Source organism: Cyclopterus lumpus, chromosome 4, assembly GCF_009769545.1.
Source record: "Cyclopterus lumpus isolate fCycLum1 chromosome 4, fCycLum1.pri, whole genome shotgun sequence".
Lineage (NCBI taxonomy): Eukaryota > Metazoa > Chordata > Actinopteri > Perciformes > Cyclopteridae > Cyclopterus > Cyclopterus lumpus.
The window spans coordinates 7989436-8008390 of record NC_046969.1 but is presented as its reverse complement, the minus strand read 5'-3'; the positions used below and the strand labels follow the sequence as shown (position 1 = coordinate 8008390).

Below are 18955 nucleotides of genomic sequence, written 5' to 3'. Positions count from 1 at the left end.
CACGAGCGACAGTCGGGGGAGAATTCCTCTCAGCGACTCGCGGTCGCATCGAGGCGATCCATTCCCCGGGGAAAGATCCCATCACAGCAGAGCTTAGGCGTGTATCCCCACAGCCGCCCGGCGCCTTTCACCATGACTTTGCATACTTATAGCACTTGACCTGACGAGACTCGAAATGGACTTAAAAGAAGACTTGGTACTGCACTTCTATTTTGTTTGGGGAATAAATTTCAGATGGACAAAACATGTAGAAATGCAGCAGCATATATCAAGATATCCTGACTTTTAGATGCTAGTTTGTGTCAAGATGGGGGAAGAGAATATACCTTTTTTTTTTACATTTCCAGATGGAAATATAACATGTAAAACTCTGCAGTGCATTACCAAACAAAATCATCAAATTTGACAGCAATAAAAGCTGACATGATGCTGACCGTGGTAGATTACTAAACTCAGTTTCAAGCTGAATTTCACAGGATTGACACAAAGGGAAAAGAAAGGCTGCTTTAAAAAGGTGTGTGTGTGTGTGGGGGGGGGGGGGGGGGGGGAGAATCACCTTTGAAAATGTAAAAGTCAAATATGAGATATTAAATAATAAGACTTTGACAGTAGCCCCTGATCGGAGTCAAATTTGTCCAGTTTTATTACATCACAGGTTTGGAAAGTCAGAGCTCAAAGGGCAGGAAGCCACATTTGTCCTTGGTAGACCGCATTGGCTGCAGCAATCCACGAGCCCAGAGGATTTGCATACATTTCCCTTGCTGCACGCGTTTCCTCTCACCGTTGCTCTGCCTCTAGGGAAATCTGCAGGCAGCAAGAGGCCACACAAGTACAAACATCTGAGCCAAGAATAACAATAGCACAAGTTTATTCCATGAATATTATGCACTAATAATAAATCCTTCTGTATGAATTATTCAAACAACATAAAGTTGAGTATGACCTCAAAAAAAAGAAAAAAAAAAAAAAAAAAAAAGGAGTAGCACCACTCTGAAACCTCAGTAAAAAAACAAACATCTTTATTCATCTGCATGATAAAATAACTCATACATGTGTCAAACTGCACCAGAAACGTACAGTACGTCTATGGATCCTCAGCACACACACACACCACTATTTTCCAAATTATCTCACAGCAAATCACACAAAAATCAACCATATTGCTGAGGAGACGATGATTTAGTTTGACTGACGCACACATGCTACCAAAATGATACGGTTCACTGAAAAGACTAAATGAAAAAGCAGCTTTAAAAAAAAGGTAGGCATATTCTACTTCTTCAATTTCTTAAAACCAAAAGTAAGATTTCCAGGCCACAAAAGGACATTAATTCAGTCATGAGCTGTAATACTGCTGAATAAGTGGTTATGCCTGACAGGATCATCTGACTGCAGATAGTAAATATGTGCAGCAATTACTCACATTAAAATCAAACGGCTCTGCAAATACTGATCGATGCATTGAAACGTGATCCACTCATTCATGTCGTCAGTACAGTGTTACGTCAGATGGAAATCACTTCAAAGTGAAGCAGGTGTATTAGGATTCTGCGCTCCCCTTTCACTTGAAATGGAGATCATCTTATAAATGCAGATTTTTGTAACCCCCTTAACGGTAGCTTTAAGTTCTATATTAGCAATTGATAAATATCTATAAAACACTATATTGCAGTTATAAGCCCAAAGAAATGTCAACAGCTGTAAATTGTCAATGAAGCATCTGACCTCTCACTTTTTATGGAAGGAAAATATCCCATAATATGATACTGCAGAGACTGTTCACTGACTTCACTGATTGAACGGGTTGTGGACAGAACTGTGGAAACAGCGTCAGTAATTAACTGACATCTGAGAGCCAGTATTGCTAGGAGAGTGGTTCACTATCTGTTTTACACCAGGTGCAGCTGCTTCATAAACATGCTTCAAAATTGTTGAGATAAAATTTTAAAAACATTAGTGTTTTGAACCGTTTATTAAGTGTTAAACTGCTTAGTTTGGATTTATTGGTGTTCCTGACCATCAATTCCTTTTTGATAAACTGCGGAGTAAAGATAAATATGACAACATTTGTTGCTTGATCTAAAATCGTACAGAATATATTGCATACCCCGAAGAAAAACACGAGATATTGCAACTATGATTTAGTATCTCATAATTATCGAGATACAAGATAGTTTAAGTAATTAACTGCTGTAAAAAACGGTTTTAAAATGCAACGCGAGAACCACAGAATACATTTCTCTCATAAAAAAAAAAGATGTTAAATTTAATCTCGTTACTTTGAAAGATATTCAAGTTGTGATCTTTAAATAATGACCCTAATACGATAGCAGCAACCACGATTATAGGTGGCCGAGGCCAAAAGGTACGCTGCAAAATGGTCCAGGAGCATCTGTATGTATTCAAAAGTTATTTTAAATATTTGATTCAGGGACCGTCTTATTTGATAAAAGATATAAAATGTCTAATTAGAAAAAGGTGTGGGACAATCGAGTAAGCATAATGTATTACATCGTTTATAATTGGAGAGTATGTTGCTAAATCTGTAAATATCTTCAGATTTTTGTCTCTTTCAGCCACTATTGAGTTTCCCTCATGCAACCTGATCCGAGGCAACTGACCCATGCAGTCAATAATAGTAAAAACCCACAGGGCTGTTATCAACTCTTTAACTCAAAGTAAATGTCTAACGCTGAAAAATATGCTGACCGTTTACATTTTTCATCAAAAAATATATAGGCATCTATGTACATTATTATTTCATTAGCTGTAAACGTTAGGCTCTTAAAAATCAATAGAATGTTATCTAAAAAAAAAAAAGAAGAAAGAAAAGCCATAAAACCATTGAACTTCTTTTTGATCGATAGATGTAAAATAAATAGAGATAAGTTAAAATATATGTACAAAACAAAGCACTCAGTAGTTAAAAACACATCAAACCGAGGCGAACACTGGCTAACTTGTGGCGCGAGAGTGTTTGTGTCATTTGTTCAGTTCTCGTTTACAAGTCACAGGTTGAATTACATTTACGGCCCACAGTCGTCACGGAAACATGAAGACAGTCATGAACCGTTTCAGTTGTTCAGTCACGTTTAACCAAAACTGGTTTGAGCATTGTCGCTCGTCGTCAAGCTGTTGGACGGATGAAGTAGTGCATTTTGTGGCGTTAATCACCCTTTTGTTTAGAAATAAGAAAGGAATCCAAAAGGACCGCCATTTCTCAGGTATCCTTTCAAAAAAAAAAAAAAAAGAGTCAAAAAACGGTTCTGTGTTTATGGATCCCAGACTGGACTACTAGTGGTTGTTGGTGAAGAGTGGAGAAGATAAGTTAAGGCCCGGGCTGGTTGAAGACTGTAACATCAGGTCTACATCTGCTCCACCGGTGCTCCCTCTTCTTTGGGCGGAGGCTCCAAGTGAATGGGAGTGACGCTGGCTGGTTTCGTCACACTGGTCGTGAGACAAAAGGGATGGACAGAGGCAGATGGTGAGATATAAGAAAAGGGAAATACTGTGACATATTTCTTCTGTATTGAATGTATGTTGCTGCTTTACAACAAATAAACAAACCTTAAATAAGACATAATAAAACAAAAGATATAGTAAATAACTTAGTTATTTACAGTTTACACAAACAGTAGGTCTAAAATCTACAACTTTGATGTCTATGTTGAGTTGACAGGGATTCGTCTTCCACAAAATGAGGATGTGCTGTGCGGAAAAGAACAACATTAGGACTTCAGGTTTTTCCCTGTCTGTGTATAGCAGCGTATGTATTTCATTACAGTCGTAGAAGAATAAGACCGCGCTGAAAATGGGAGACTGGAGGATTGGACGTCTGTTCCCGTTTGGCATCGGGTTGTTTCAATTGTGTGTGCCCTCCTGCACATGTGGCGTAATACATTCACGTATGACTTTTAGCTTTCAACCAGTAAGTTCATTCTGGACACCCCTGTGAGCACCCACAGACCCATTTTCCACAATGGTGCGCCCACGGTTACCCTGCAAAAAACCTCAGATCCACATTTAGCAATCTCACAAGTCGTCTCTGCTTTTTCAGCCCTCCTTTTTACAAATGTCTAAATGAGCAGATACAGATCATTTAATGGATTTGTTACGGCTGTGCCTCGACGAAGCCTTGGCACAACATGAAACTGAGACTCTTTTAAAAGTATTCATTACGCCGATTTATGGAAAAGAAATAGCTTCAGGGCTGCCTTCTTTACACATACAGTATGAGCAGGGTGTTAGCTTGACCCCTCACCTGGAACCAAAGCACCTTGGGAGACCAGAGGCCACAAAACCCAACACTGCAGCTTAGTCTGTGATAGCCTCATTATAGATAACTAGCTACTTGTTATCATATTACCAAACCCTTTATGTTAACATACTCTTCGGTGGCCACAAAGCCATTACACCTGTGTTTAATAGCTTTGATATACTAATGATATACTTTTAAAGTGGACCTCAAACAGCACAGCGTTTGGTTGATAGCCTATTTGGTTTCCGCGAAGATGGGTGTGTTCGTTGAAGTGTCGTCTGTGTGTAAAGATTTTGGTCAATTTACGTCACGCGGCCTCCATGCGAGCGCACAAAGTGCAATCTGAGCTTTACTCACGAGTATGGGGAGATTGGCACGGCCACCACCAGGACATGGTTCTTTTTTCTGAAGAGCCGCCACAGGCCTCGGTGGTATCCCCGGACATCCAGGTCCCAAACATGGAGGCACTGAGTAGAGGACGGAGAAAGAGAAGAAAACCTTATCCTGTTCCTTAAGGCGAGCTTCAGTTCATGAGCCAAAAGCATAAAACACACGTGTGAAGGATTGGGTTGTTGTCACGTGAACGAGACGTCAATATCAACAGAAAAAAAAAGGACAAAAGAAAAAGTGAAAACACTCAACAGTGACAATATGGCCACAATTCGTATTTAGTGAGGAATGGACAAACAACTCTAACATAAAACTGCAAAAAAAAATCCATCATCAGCAAGTTGGTTCTCAGAGAGTCTTAAAGTCCACCAGCCTGACTCACCTTGGCGAGCTCCGTCCAGGTGGATGTGTCCGTCTCGGTCTCCATCTGAATGAACATGATGTAGGTCTTCCCCTCGGAGTCCGGCAGGAACGAATCCTCACACGGGTTCTTAGTGTGGTCCAGTACCTCCGCTTCCCTGGAATCACAATCACACACACACACACACACACACACACACACACACAGTCATAATGTAATCAAAATCATCTTTGGAATCAGTGTATCTTTTTTTTCTCACTCACTTTAACAGGTTTTGGATCTCCACCTCATAAGCGTCTTGCTTTAAACTGTGAAGAACAAGAACACCAAGACTGTCACGGTGTCTTCATTATTTCCCACAAACATGAAAAGCAGCACATCAGTGAACAGAAATGAGTCAATTAGAAATTAGAGCGAACACACCTGTCGACATTCCTCAGCTGCACATTGGGAACGGTGTTGAACCGGTGTTTCTTAAAATATACCTCCTATGAGACAGAAAACAGTTCAATGAGACATAATATATATAATCACAAAAACACAATATTTTGACTGCTGCACGGACGATAAAGACGGAGATGTTAATGGTGAATTGTGTCGCCTAGGGTTACGGTGTTAGCTTGTGACACGGAGCCATATTAAGACTTTAAAAAGCTCCCTCAGATCTTACATGAAAATAGCCGTTCATGTTGAGGCCGATGATGCCAAAATGGTAGGAGCGGGACACGTCGGGGATGATGCACTCTCGGCCTTTCCTCTGCTCCGGCATTCGCATCCACATGTCCCAGTCCCACAGCTACAGGACAAACACACAGATCATCCACACGTTAGAAGATCTTTGACACACTTTTCACACGCACATTAATAAAGGGCAACGCATGTATGTCTGTATGTTCGAACTCCTTGTGCTTGAATGCAAACTCGACATACACATTGACATGCACTCTCCTTTTAGCTCTGGTTTAGTCTTCCAACTCTTCTGTCTCCTTAACTGAGAGATACTCCACTTATTTTTTGGCAGCTAGCCACAAACTTTATCTTCAAATGTTAATACATGAATACAAACAAATTATAAAAGTTGAGTCATTTTCAAAAAAATTAATTGAAACCAATGGGAGTTTTGGGAAATCCATCTGAAGCCATTTAAAATGCAATAGGTCAGCTGGGATGTAAAATATGCATAACCCCCAAAAGCACTGGTTAAGATTCTTAAATGCTGCACCTTCTCAGGTGTCGGCCACTTTGGCTCCAGTTCGTCCTTGTAGAGGCTCTTCTTCAGCACCCAGCCCAGCCCGGGCATACTCTCCACTCTGTACAGCAGGGCCGGGTCCTCTGCTGTGTGCTCATAGCCCTGTGCAACAACAAAAACAACAGCAGTCAGTGACGCATGCAACCTTTCTGAGGGCTCATTGTGAGACTCATTCAGCTGTACCCGCCCCACACTGTTATTTCATGTAGTCGTCATGTGTATTAGTGAAGGTATGGGATGAAAAGAAGAGGAGTAACAACATCATGTGATCAGCTGACAGGCGAAGAAAAATGAACCCTTACAGACTTTAAAGTCATAGAAAAGAGATGGAGGTTGGAGGCTTCAGGGTGAAGGGAGGTTTGAGCAGGTGAAGCAGTCGGCACTCACCTGGTCGTTCCAGGCTGAAATACAGTACAGGCTGTCGTCCTCGTCCAACAGGTGGAGGGTCTGACTCAGAAAACTGAGGGAGATGGACAAACGCAACATTAGTACATCAGCTACATCAGGAACGGTAACAACAAAAACATAATTTAAATGAAAACTGCCTTGTTGGGCAACAGTAAACTGACAGTGACAGTAAACTCAGGGAGGACAATGTCATACTTTATTAAAAACCTTTTAAGAGACGAAATATAAAAAAATAAACATTTGTTGCGAGGGGCAAACTTAAGATCCTGCATACATACCTAATCTACCTGGGCAAACATAAGTGGAGCCCTGATGATGGCTGAACATAACAAGTGTTAATGTGCTGCTTTGAACCTTCTGCAGTGTTACACTGATGTTGGGTGATGAGACCTGAATGGCAGCCTAAAATATCATTACGATGAAGCATCACAGGGGATATAAAATGCCAAATGCACTTCTCAACATAAATGTGTCCCGAAGACCCTGAAAGTGTGAAAGAAGACCGTGCTCTCTCTCTATTTCCGCTATCTGAAAATGTGTGTTACCATGAGCCGGTTTCGTCTGTGCTGGCTATACATCAGGCTAGCAGCAGGTCAGTATTTATTTATTTTTTGTATGGAGGGGAAAGCATTAGATTGGCCGAAGAAATCAAAACATGTTGACAAAAAGAATGTTATCATGAAATTCAAATGAAAGACAATTTTGTATTATTATAGTCCGATACCTGCAAAATATAATTCAGGACTATGAGGATTCCCAATCACCCGGAAAATGAGGTTGTTTTTTTTTTAGCAGTAAACATAAAATATTAACAGGCTTGTCTTTGTTGACAGGAGGTCTTGTTTATGTTTTTCCACTACTCTCTAACTGAGAGCCCAGAGCTTGTTTCAGAGAACAACCTGGCACTAAAAGCTGAGTGTTTCTGATCTATTTGAAGTCGGCGCTTCAAACGGCTCGGTCAGCCCAGAAGGGGAGCTGGAACTTTTACAGCCACAAAACGCACAGTTCAAAGCCGAGCCCGTCCAACAAAGGAAGACTGGGGTTTCTGACAGAGCTGATGTATCACTGTGGATCTGCTGCCATCTAGTGGTGAGAGGCAGCTGAGAGTGTTCGTGATCTTTCTCTGCTGATGCTTTGATGTCCAGAACATGTTATTTAAAACAGAAACTATTCATCATATCTAAAAAAACATCTGTCTTACGCATTTCCAATATCAAAGAAAGGCGTCTACCCACCTCCCAATATTGCCCCAAACATAACCTTTGACTGCAAAAAAGATCAGGGAAAAAGATAAAAATGATTTGCCACAGCTGCCAAACTCTATAATTTTTAGATTAACTGATGCTTAAATTACACATCTGCTGATATAAGGGAGTATATCTGCTTGTCATTTATTTGAGGTTATATTTGTGTCACTCGTAAAGAGAAAATAGGGCATAAAGACTTTAATGTTAAATAAAAGGGTTTATATAAAGTGATTTGAACCTTTCGCGGTGCAATATGAAGATAAGTCCTGCATATAATGATTTTTTAAAATCAATTAATCTGTTGATTGTTTGCCACAATAGATGAGAAAATAAATATACATTTCTTTTTTTTTTTTAAAGAAAAAGAAAGCATCAAATTTGATGCCATATATAATAATTACTTAGTTATATTTAGTAGTGTTTGTGCCTCCTGGAGGACGTACCTGAAGAAGTCAATGGAGATATCCAAGTCTTCTTCGAGGACGATGGCAAAGTTGGCCTCCTGATGAAAATAAATAACACATGCCATGTCAGTGATGTCGGGAGACGTCTACAAATGTATTCAATGCAACTCACAAGTGATGAATGAAGGTTATAGTCAAGGAATAAACTGACCAATAATACAATAAAGTTAAAAAAAAGAAAAAAAGAAAAGCTGTTGCTCTTAATTCAAACACACTTTAGTGCTCATTCGTCAAGAACATGAAAGAGTAACTTTTTGTTGACCGCCTCGACAGAAAGAAACACAGCACTCACCGGGTGAAGGTTGAAGGTTGCAGTCAGACTCGCCTTGTAGTGCTGCGACAGGGAGCAGAGAAAAGAAGCTAAAACTTAGAAAAACGTAAACATCTGGACATCTTGTTATTTTTGTGAGACGAGAAATACGGGTTAAATTAAATTAGTAATTAGTCTACTTCCTGTGAAAATATGTATTGTGTGTTACTCTTAATGGGGAGCTGACTGCTGTTCACCTGGGACACTCTGGCATTCTTTATGCTGATGGGTGTGTGCTGAACTCCCTTCAGTCCGAACAGATCTACGACATCCATCGGCTCCTGTGTCAAAAAACACACACAAAGATGTACGAGTGGTTGAGCGGTTTATGAAGCCACACAGGGGTGCGTGATGCCACTCAACCACATAATGAAAATAAACATACGGTTCCTGTTCCTGTGTATTTCAAATGTATTGTGCATTTTCTTGAATGGTTACTTATGTTTGGACATTTAACATTTGAGACATAAAGTGTCAGAAACTCTTTTTCCCCCCCTAAATAAGTTTATGGGAAATCCAGCTAAAAATAGATAATATACTCTTTTCCCCACTGCCAGTAGACAAGTATGCTTTCCCGTTTATTTTTCCCATGTGTCTCTTTAGGAACCGTTTTGGAAAACAGGGTTAGTAAACTTTTTACATCTATTACTTATGCATTCAAACTCTGTGCCGATTAATTTGGAACACTGGTCGAGTGCTGATTTTAGTGATTATTCTTTTAAGGGATGAATAACGCATTATTTTTGTACGAGTACTTAAACTCAGATATTGTATCAACGATATTAGTTACAAGTGAACCTAGTTTTACGCCCATATTCCCACAGTGTTAGTACTTGTGGTGTGTACTGACCGGCACCATGGATGGATATGATGTGAGGAAAGAAAAACCTGGTACCTCATAGTATCCATCGATGAAGACGGTGATCATCTGCGGGTTGACGCCGTGAGCTGAAAGAAGAGACCTCAGCATCCTGAAAACAGACAACAAGCGGCTGCAATTTAGTTTCAGGCAAAAGAGACGAATGAGAGCAATTTCTTTTTCATAGAGACAATGTGATTTGTTCCAATCAATCAAAAGGTCGGACAGCTCCATATGGGGTGAGATCGGTCTCAATATTAATGAAAGCACACAGAAGGATTCACAAATGTCATTTGTGACTCCTATAAGTGATTCTCTAAACAAAAATATTTTTCCAATGCACATTAAAAAAAGAATTATTAAAAGAAATAATAAAGGGTGGGAAGGATGTTTAAATAAATCAATAGATCATTTTGAATTCCATGGTTTGTCTTCTATTAATCAAAAATGATTTCCTGAATTTTTTTGTAATATGGCATGGTATTATATCAAAGTTATAGTTTTGGTATTATGAAGGACTATTTCAGATCTTACCTGTAGAGATAGTTGGGTCTGTTCCCTGCGATGACGGCCACTGGGACATTCAAGATGTTATTGTTGGGAAGCTGGAGACAGAAAATAAAGTGAGTCCCTCAGACAGTAAAATGTAGAGTAACGTTTTCTATAACCTAGCAACGTTCAAACCTATAACCTGTGTGGGAAGATAGAGATACACAGGATGTAGCGTTGAATATACAATTTAATTTGACACATCTGGAGTACTCTTATCTTAAGTAATTCACAGTGATAAAGACATACATGCATTGCTCAAAGCCAGTCTGGATCAACATGTAGTAGAAATAGACCAAAGCCATTTTCTACGTATTCATCCTTAGTTAGGCTCGGCTGCAGAGTGGGTGCTCCACCCACTCTGCAGCCGAGCCTAAGTGGTTCAGGGAATGGTGTCGGGACAGGTCTAATCAACCTCAGCTGGGGTGAGGGTTAATCAGCCCAGCTGCGGTTAATGAGTGTGTGTGGGTGTCCGTTTTTCCCTCAAAAGGAGCAGTAGTGACGGGGAAGGAGGGGCAGCGCGACTAGAGTGCGGAAGTACCGTGTTTGTGTGCGATACGCAATAAAAGAGCTTGTGTGAACCCCAAATAACCCTCGTTGCTTCGTCTCTTTCCGTCCAAGACTCACGGGATAACGTGAGAGCGTTTACAGTACTCAGACTTTTTTTTGCAATATCCTGCAATTTTACAGCAATTCACAGTCATTTACTTTCAAACGAATATGCTTATGCACTCCGGCGAAGTTAGATGAGGATCGACATGACTCATGTCAGTAAGGTAAATATGAAGATACGGCCAGCAGCCTGTTATTTTAGCTTAGCATGAAGAAAGGAAACCCGACTCTGCCAAACTAAAACTAAATAAGCACCTCTGAAGCCTAATAATGTTCTCTATTGCGAGGTGAAACTGGTTGTGCCTGCTGTAGTCATTCGTCCTGTTCATACTGAATGAAATCCCTTCATTATCCCAATGCAAGTAATCGTGAAAGAAATCCAAAGTACTGGTCATTAAAGCCTCGTCAGAAAGTGAAGAGGCGTTTTTTTCCCCCTTGAACTTCACCTTGTGCACCGTGCCTAAATCAGAGGGGTCCTTACCAAACAGCATCTCGTGTGATAGTGTTAAAAATCTAGAAAGTCTCAAAAATGAAAACCGCATCAGACTCATCCCCCCCGAGTTACTCTTCTTTCCTTCTGTTATTTGCGGCTCAACGAAACAAACATCTGCCAGAGAAGTACCGAGTCCTGCTGTGTGTCCTACCGGGTCGGGGTTGAACTCGATGGGCGCCGGGTCTTTGCAGCTGCAGATGCTGCCGTACCCTTCCACTTTGCTGCAGAAGAGCTTCCTCCTCTTGTTGAGCTCGGTGGCTGCCCAGTGGCACTCTGCCTCTGCGGGACGGAGGACCACATTCAGTTTGTTAGACATCGCCGTCAAGGGCCAGCAGGCGTGTGCAGCTTTAGATTGAAGACATTGAGAGAACGTTCCACCTTTTCACCGAATAGTTCTATTGGCGTGTTCAGGTTGTGGCCCTTCAAGGTGCATCGCAATATGAGCAGTTAAGGCAGATTTTACACCTTTTCCAAGCACTGCATCTTACCCTCAGAGGCAGTGAGCTGCACCTCAGTCTTCAGCAGCACCGGGTCTCCCCAGGTGGACAGAGCTGGAGACTTAGAGTGCCTTTCTCCATACACCTGGCCTGGAACCCCAAACACACAAGGTAACCTCATAAACCAAGTTTAGTTCATTAGACCTATTATAAACTCTAACTTAATCCTCGCTTTTCTCCTCCTTCACTCAGCTCATTTTCTTTTCATCTTGTCGACTGCATGTGAAAAGAAAACATAGACACCAGTGTAAAGTTTACTGGTGCGTCTGGTCCTGTCTACTGAGGACACTACTGTTTTCTGCCATGTCCATGTACTTTAACGTCCGTATTTAACTGCTGGCCAAGTGAATTATCGGTAACTGATTAATCATTGAATGTAATGAGAAATTACGTTACACAATACGGCATGACAGCTTTACTGAAACACTGAGGCACAACTGTAAGACAGATATCCATGCCACAAATAACGATTTCTCCTCAACACCACTATGGGTTTAGAAACTTAATATAACAAATATTACATAGCAGCCTGGTGTTAAATTAGCCATGGATTCAAAAGACTCTCCCCAACAGACATGTTGGCGTTTACTTTTTCAAATATCATTAGTCAACACATTGGAGACCACACACAGACTTCTGGTGACTCCCATTGTACTCGTGTGCCACCTATTTGTAAAATGGAAGTTTGCTGCTCTACCTCCTTTCTTCACCACCAGAGTCCACATGTCCCTCCAGCTGAGGGTGAGGGACACCTGGCTGCCGAGACTCTTCAACAGGTTCTTAGCAGCATCCTTCAGGTGGAACGTGCCCTCATCCTGCAGGACAAACGCCGCTCATCTTTTAATGTATCACAAGTCCGTGTGACACATGAATATCACATGAATTATTGATATCTAATTCAGACAGTGGCGGTGACTGACCTTTATGGTGAAGATGAGGACTCGACCCCGGGTCACCATGTTGAGTAAGAGGATCATGGCTTCGTCCTCGTGGGGAGAGTATGTGTCGAATATCCTCTTGGCCATCACATGACCCTGAGACAAACAGACAGTGACGGATTTGAGGCTCATTAAAAAAAAATCCATTGAGGAAGAACATTGTCCGTAATTCAGTGCCTGCTGTTTGTTGGGCATCAAACCACAATCAGAAATAGTATCAACATGGCACAACCAAACAGGGGAAGAAATGGGGAAAGAAGCATTAAATTGTAATGAAAAGAAAAAAGAAAAAAGCCATAAAACTGAAATGAGGGAAAAGTTGCTTGTTGATATGAAACGTAAAAAAGACAGAAAATGCTTACAGTTGCCTGATTGAGAACTATTACATGGATGCCTCTGCCCTGCTCCGGCATATCATCCTCCAACACCTGCAGGTTATGAGCAAAATAAAGAATGCTCAGTCGGACAGTTTCTCGGTTTCATATTGTTTTACGGAAGAAACGTTTGTTCATTTTAACTCACAGTGGTGCCGTCCACTGCCACGTAGACCTTGGAGCGGCTGGAGTACACCTCAATGTCCAGGATCTTGCGTCCCTTAGCCGGCCTGCGTGGGGGCTCCATGTTGGGTATCGTGTCCTCTTAAAAAAAAAAAAAAGAGCATGGAACCAAGATCAGTTTCTCCCTGGTGAAGCCATGCTGAGATGCAATATGTTTTCCATAACAGTGTGTCAAATTTAATTCACAAAACACAAACGCATCGCTGTAATCAGGTCTCAATAACCGACTTTGACAAGTTGGAAAAAGGTGGATTTATACCTTTACAGTCTCACATTGAGACCATTCATGGTTTAAACTTTTTTGAACTTCTAGAAGACACAAAAGACACTCAAGTTTCCAAAGATACCAACTATGTCCAGCAGTGTTTTGAGGACATTATGCAGAAGACATTCATAGTCATGGTTTCACTCTGTGTACACGTCACAAAGCTTCCACATAAAACATATGTGACTCTGACAGAGCAGAAAAGGTTTCTAGATTTGAAATAAGGTCATATCAAGAGTTTAAGAGAGTTACCGATTGATTTGATGGTCATATTCTGCTCTGGAAACCTTGCCCACTTAAAGTAATACTACAGCATTTTCCCTGATAGATGTTCTTGGAATAGCAATTGTGAAGACAAAGACAGTCACAACGCATTGCAACACAACGTATGACCAAATAACTTGCCAAAGTCATCGACTACAGCATCCAGTGGTTGTGCTAGTCCGAACGTAAAACAAATGATGTAAACAAAATGACCACCGGACATGTTTCTCACCATATGCTTGAGCCGCTGCATCTTCATCAGCTACTCTTCTCGTGTCCAAGATGAGTTTGATGTTGACTATCACAGTTATCAACAGAAACAGCACAGCGCCAGCCTGCGGGAGGAAGCGATATACACTTTGAAATATTAAACTTATTTCATTCCTAGGCAGGGATTTCTTATCTCGGTTTGATATGCAGGTTTCAAGGCAGGTAGGCTGTTAACAATCGCGTTACACACTGCGGTAGGTCAACAAGGAGTGTTTGTATCTCCAATGGCACTCTTTTGAAATTGCACACAGTGCCCTAAATGTTCAGCTCTACTCGCTATGCACTCCCATCACACAATGACAAAGCATTCAACTCTTTCACATTTCCACTCCTGCTTGTTATTGCTGCCAAATAGAGACAGACAAATACAACCAGAAAGATTAAAAGGGAAAGCGTGGTACAATTTTTCTCTTCTTTTTTTCGTATGTCTAGGTATTTAATGAATCAAGTTACAATAAATTAACACAAAAGACAAAGCACCATTTCCTTTACCCACAAGCCATATATAACTTGTTGTCATATATATTTGTATCCCTACATTATAACTTTTTCACTGGTGTATGTCTTAGATTGCAATCCAATAATAACATTGCCATCTCCTGCCTCTCTGTAGCTGTTTTGTACATGATAATTAAGAATAACTTGGTTATGTGAATCCAAAACCACAGTGGGAAGGACTACTACTAACTTAAACAAGCAGAGGGAGAAGCTCAAGTGTCAGTTGTTTTATAAAGCGCAGGATGTGCGGTGTTGTCTAGAAATGGGACTAGTCTGTGCTGCTGAAACACACGTCAACTCCAGCTTTTTAACTCCAGCGTCAGTCGTGTTTCACTTCACGTTACCTGACAGAACCGACGGATCGTCCTCTTGTTGATCAGTTTGTATTTCCAGGTGAGGTATAAGCTTCTTTGCTGGCGAGGGATGAACGGCTTGGCTCTGGGATTGGGGGTCCAGGTCTCCATCCCGGACACCGACAGTCGCCGACAACAGAGCTCAGACCCTCGGCATTGGCCTCCTCCTCCTCCTCCTCCTCCTCCTCCTGCTGCTGCTCCAGGGGCATGCACTGCTCCACGACACCACCCAGACACGACCGGTCGTCACATCGTCATCTGCAAAGCGAGGACACGGGTCAGAAATAAAGTTGGCAAACCACGAAGTTCAGCTAACGAGAGCTAGCTGACTATCCGTACAGCAGCACGTTAACCGGGCACTTGTCGCTCACGAGCTCTCTTTTCCTGCTTGAGATATCAACGTTGCTACTCACGGGGTCGTCAGCAAACTCCGCATTATCGTTTCAATCTCGTAGCCAGCAGCAAAATCCAGAAAAGTCGCTTGTCGCTGCTTCTACGATGTAGCTACAAGCTACATGTAACGTTACGGTGTTTTGTCGCAGCGCAACGACGTCACGGACCTTCTTCTTCTTCTTCTTCTTCTTCTTCTCGTTGCGACTCTCTGCGGTGTAAACAACGTCGGGCTCATTACTACCCTCCGCAGGATAACACAATGAACGACATTAGTCAAGATGAAGCGTCAGTGAATTATCATGAGAGGTGAATCTGAATACCTCAAACTGTATTTTAATCATTACAAAGGAGAAGAGAGAAGAGATGTGCTGAGTCATGAGTTGGTGGGCTTGTTCAGTGGGAGCGATGCGACTGTATAGTTTCTATTACTGGGAAAGGAAGGTCCACTGAGTTCAAATCCAGTGCTCAACAACGCCAGAGAAGTTGAACCTTTGTCATTTTATGGCGCCGCACCTCAAGCCACACTGTGCATAGTTCAAAGAGCAGACAGAGAGACTCGTACTTCTCCAACTACAGCCGGATGATGAGGTGAGCGCCTTGATATTGCCCTCCTATTCTATTCTCTTCTTTCCTTCCTTTATTTTCTTCACACCATTTATTCCTTTGGTTTCTTTAGTTTCTTGCATGTGTTTTTCCTATTAACCGTTATTCCTACTTTCATCCCTATCAGACTGTTCCTTCTTTAATTATTTTCTTTCTTTTTTCAGTTCTTCCCTTATGTTTCCTGATCACCTTGTGTGCACAAGGTGATCAGGAAACATATCACCTTCTTTTCCTCCATATGTTCCTGCTGCCTTCTGAGACATTATTTCCTCACTCACTTCTTATTTTCCTTCTTCCATCTCATTTATTTGTGACTTTCTGTTTCATCCTTCCTTCTCACATTTTGAGTCCTTCATTTCTAACCTTACTCCCTTGTCTTTCTGTCTTCTCTCCCTATTTATTTTTCTTCTAGTGGTTCATTTCCTACCTGATTTCCTTCCCTCATTCATTCATAATCTTTTTCATCATTCTTTCCCTCTTTTCCATGTTTCTGATATTGGTTTCTTCATTATTTCCTCCCTTCACACATTCATTCTTTTCTGTCTATTCATTGTTCCTTCCTTCCTTCCTCAACATGAGTATTATCACTGTGATCACACAAATAGTACACCACGGAGCACATTATCTTACTGCACTGCATAAGTGTTTTGACATTTGTCCTTTTTAAACTCCATCAGTGCAGCTCAGAGTCCAACATCACTGGAGTCCAAACTGGAGGCCCTGCAGTGCCACTTCACATGGGATCTGGACCCCAGCAGGACTACACTTAACTGGCTCAGGGACCAGCTGGAGGACATCGGCACCGAGGAGGGATACAGCTGGCTGGGTCACAGTTACAACCTGCAGGGGTATATCTACTACCAGCTGGGGTTAATCGATGACGCCTGCCAATTCCTCAGCAGGGCTGCGGAGGCCTTCCGCCAGATGAGAAACACCGTCTCAGATGAGGGTCCCTGGTTGGTGGTGAACCACGGGAACCTGGCTTGGCTGCACTACCAGAGGAAAGAACGAGCAGAGTGTCAGGCTTACCTGTTAAAAGTCGACTCCCTGATAAATGAGTACCCATCTCCATCCCAGGACGAGCTCCACCCGGAGATCTACGCTGAAAAAGCCTGGACCCTGATGAAGTTCAGCAAAGACAGAGAGCTGGTTGCAGATTACTTCCAGAGAGCCATCAGGATGCAGCCGGACATGGTGGAGTGGCACACCAGCCACGTCATAGGGTTAGAGAATTCTCTTAGACACAGTGACATAGGGCTGGCGGCTGACATCTTGGAGAAAATGAAAATCGCCAAGGAACATGATCCAGAGAACTTGTATCTCGCTGCTCTTTACCTTGAGGCATGTGCTAAGAAAGGAAAGAACATTGAAAGTGAAGCACGTGAGTTGGCCAGAAGGGTTTTAAGAAAGCCCGTCAGCAGCTACAGTGGTATCGCACCATTACTAAGGCTGTACAGAATCTATGTATCTATGGATGAGGCCATTGATTTGGCAGAGGAGGCTCTGGAAAGAAATCCAGATGAGCGTTATCTGAAGAGATGTGCTGCACTCTGCTACAAGGGGATCTTCCAGGGGAGGGACAATCCCCTGGAGCACAGCATGATCGAAAGAGCAATCAGTCTCCATAGGGAAGTGATTACTCTGTACCCTCTTTCTTCACTTCCAATAGAAATATATCTTGCCAACATCTACGCAGAGTCCAATAACCAAGCTAAAGCTGACCAGATATACAAGGAACTGTTGAAAAGGGATCTGGATCCCGAAGCGGCACAGATGCTTTACAACTACTATGCAAAATATGTACATTTCGTTCGAAGGGAGAGCTACATGTCGATAGAATACCACATGAGGGCGGCAGCGATACGGCAACAATCTTCCTATCGTAAGAACAGCATCAACACTCTGGAGAGGATTAGAGAAAGAAACAGAAACCGAATGTGCGGAGAAATTGATGAGTTTCTTAATAACCTGAAAAAACCCTGAAAGAAAGAGGGGAACATTTAATGTACTGTTGTGACTGTTTGTAACAACAACACTCTAAGTAATTAATAATGAATTACCAACCTTCATTGTATAGGTTCATAACTACGAGACTCCTTTCCCATTGTCTTCACTTTCATTTGATGAAGTATTATTTGTATAATAATTAAAGCTTGATTCTGAAAAGTAAAGCAAATGCGTAAGGGGCTTAAACTTGCATTCTTTCAAATGACCACCAGAGGGGGACAGCTCCTCTTGTTTCAGAAAGAAGATGGCATGGAAGTCTGTGAGAAAATGATCCTACTATTCACTTGATTTATTAACTCAGTAAACAGTGTGACTATGAGTTTGTGGTGTCAATTGCTAATTTCAAGTCTTCTTCAATACAACATGATGTTTCTATTTCAAATGTCAGTGTATTCTTAAGTACCGACTGACTCAATCTACTTTTATTAAGGCATAGAATAGGATATACAGTGACAGGAATCATTTTAATTCCACAATCACTCATGGAAACAGGAATAATGATATAATAATAAATTAATTTGAGAGAAAATAATGTATTTCGGTAAGACATTGACATAAACCTTTAACAACCCAGTGTGTACATTTCTTTTTCCCCACTATATTTGTTTGACAACATCAGTCACTTATGGAAAACCATTTCCGTTGACATAACCAGTCTTGCAGTATACTTATAAAGGTTGCTTTGAGGTGCCAGTATGAAATTGAGACTGTTTCATAACCAGTTAAAAGTTCCTTTACACTGAATTTAAGTATTAACACTGTTATATTGCAATAATTAATGAACTTGGCCTTTTCACAGAGGAGCAGTGGCTTTAGTAATCTCCACTTGTATTAGCTGCACTCATGGGGATGCCACACTTCATTACCAGGGTGGTTACAGTAGGAAACCGTCTTAGTTTATTTCTTGATTTGATGCACTGTAAAAACTGTGATTCGTGTTAATTAATATCTACTAAATAAATAATAGTAACCTTTACATAAAAACAAAGACTATGTACAGTTTTGAAATACATGTTTTTTTTATTATTATTAAGTAGTTGAACATTGTTTTGTGCTCCTGAAAAGTTAACAAACTTTACTGCGCTGTAACTTTATTTAAGTCACAAGTAA

General features: G+C 41.3%; 2 protein-coding genes across 2 annotated transcripts; one reads left to right on the top strand and one right to left on the bottom strand.

Moving 5' to 3' along the window:
* Positions 1-998: 998 nt before the first annotated feature.
* On the bottom strand, positions 999-15412 carry pomgnt1 (protein O-linked mannose N-acetylglucosaminyltransferase 1 (beta 1,2-)). The gene is made up of 22 exons (XM_034531203.1): positions 15256-15412; positions 14834-15100; positions 13954-14056; positions 13158-13273; positions 12998-13063; positions 12618-12731; positions 12395-12512; positions 11689-11787; positions 11352-11479; positions 10081-10151; positions 9583-9658; positions 8885-8968; positions 8670-8711; positions 8357-8415; positions 6646-6718; positions 6232-6360; positions 5680-5805; positions 5433-5497; positions 5273-5317; positions 5031-5166; positions 4616-4725; positions 999-3447 (listed from the first exon to the last, which is right to left on the bottom strand). Exons 2-22 carry the CDS (start codon positions 14951-14953, stop codon positions 3366-3368), a joined length of 1962 nt encoding a protein of 653 aa, XP_034387094.1. The 5' UTR covers positions 14954-15100; positions 15256-15412; the 3' UTR covers positions 999-3365.
* A 52-nt stretch (positions 15413-15464) lies between these two features.
* On the top strand, positions 15465-17821 carry LOC117729827 (interferon-induced protein with tetratricopeptide repeats 1-like). Its single transcript, XM_034531204.1, has 2 exons — positions 15465-15823; positions 16516-17821. The coding sequence occupies exons 1-2, from the start codon at positions 15816-15818 to the stop codon at positions 17819-17821; spliced, it is 1314 nt and encodes a 437-aa protein (XP_034387095.1). The 5' UTR covers positions 15465-15815.
* Positions 17822-18955: the final 1134 nt, after the last annotated feature.

What these genes read in the sequence shown, in the direction of transcription:
- pomgnt1 (XM_034531203.1), bottom strand. Translation starts at nt 14,953, where the DNA reads ATGGAGACCTGGACCCCCAATCCCAGAGCCAAGCCGTTCATCCCTCGC. An exon ending in TCTGGTGGTGAAGAAAGGAG is followed by an intron (nt 11,788 to 12,394) that starts GTAGAGCAGCAA and finishes TTGGGGTTCCAG; the next exon opens with GCCAGGTGTATGGAGAAAGG. An exon ending in ACATGAACGGCTATTTTCAT is followed by an intron (nt 5,498 to 5,679) that starts GTAAGATCTGAG and finishes TCTGTCTCATAG; the next exon opens with GAGGTATATTTTAAGAAACA.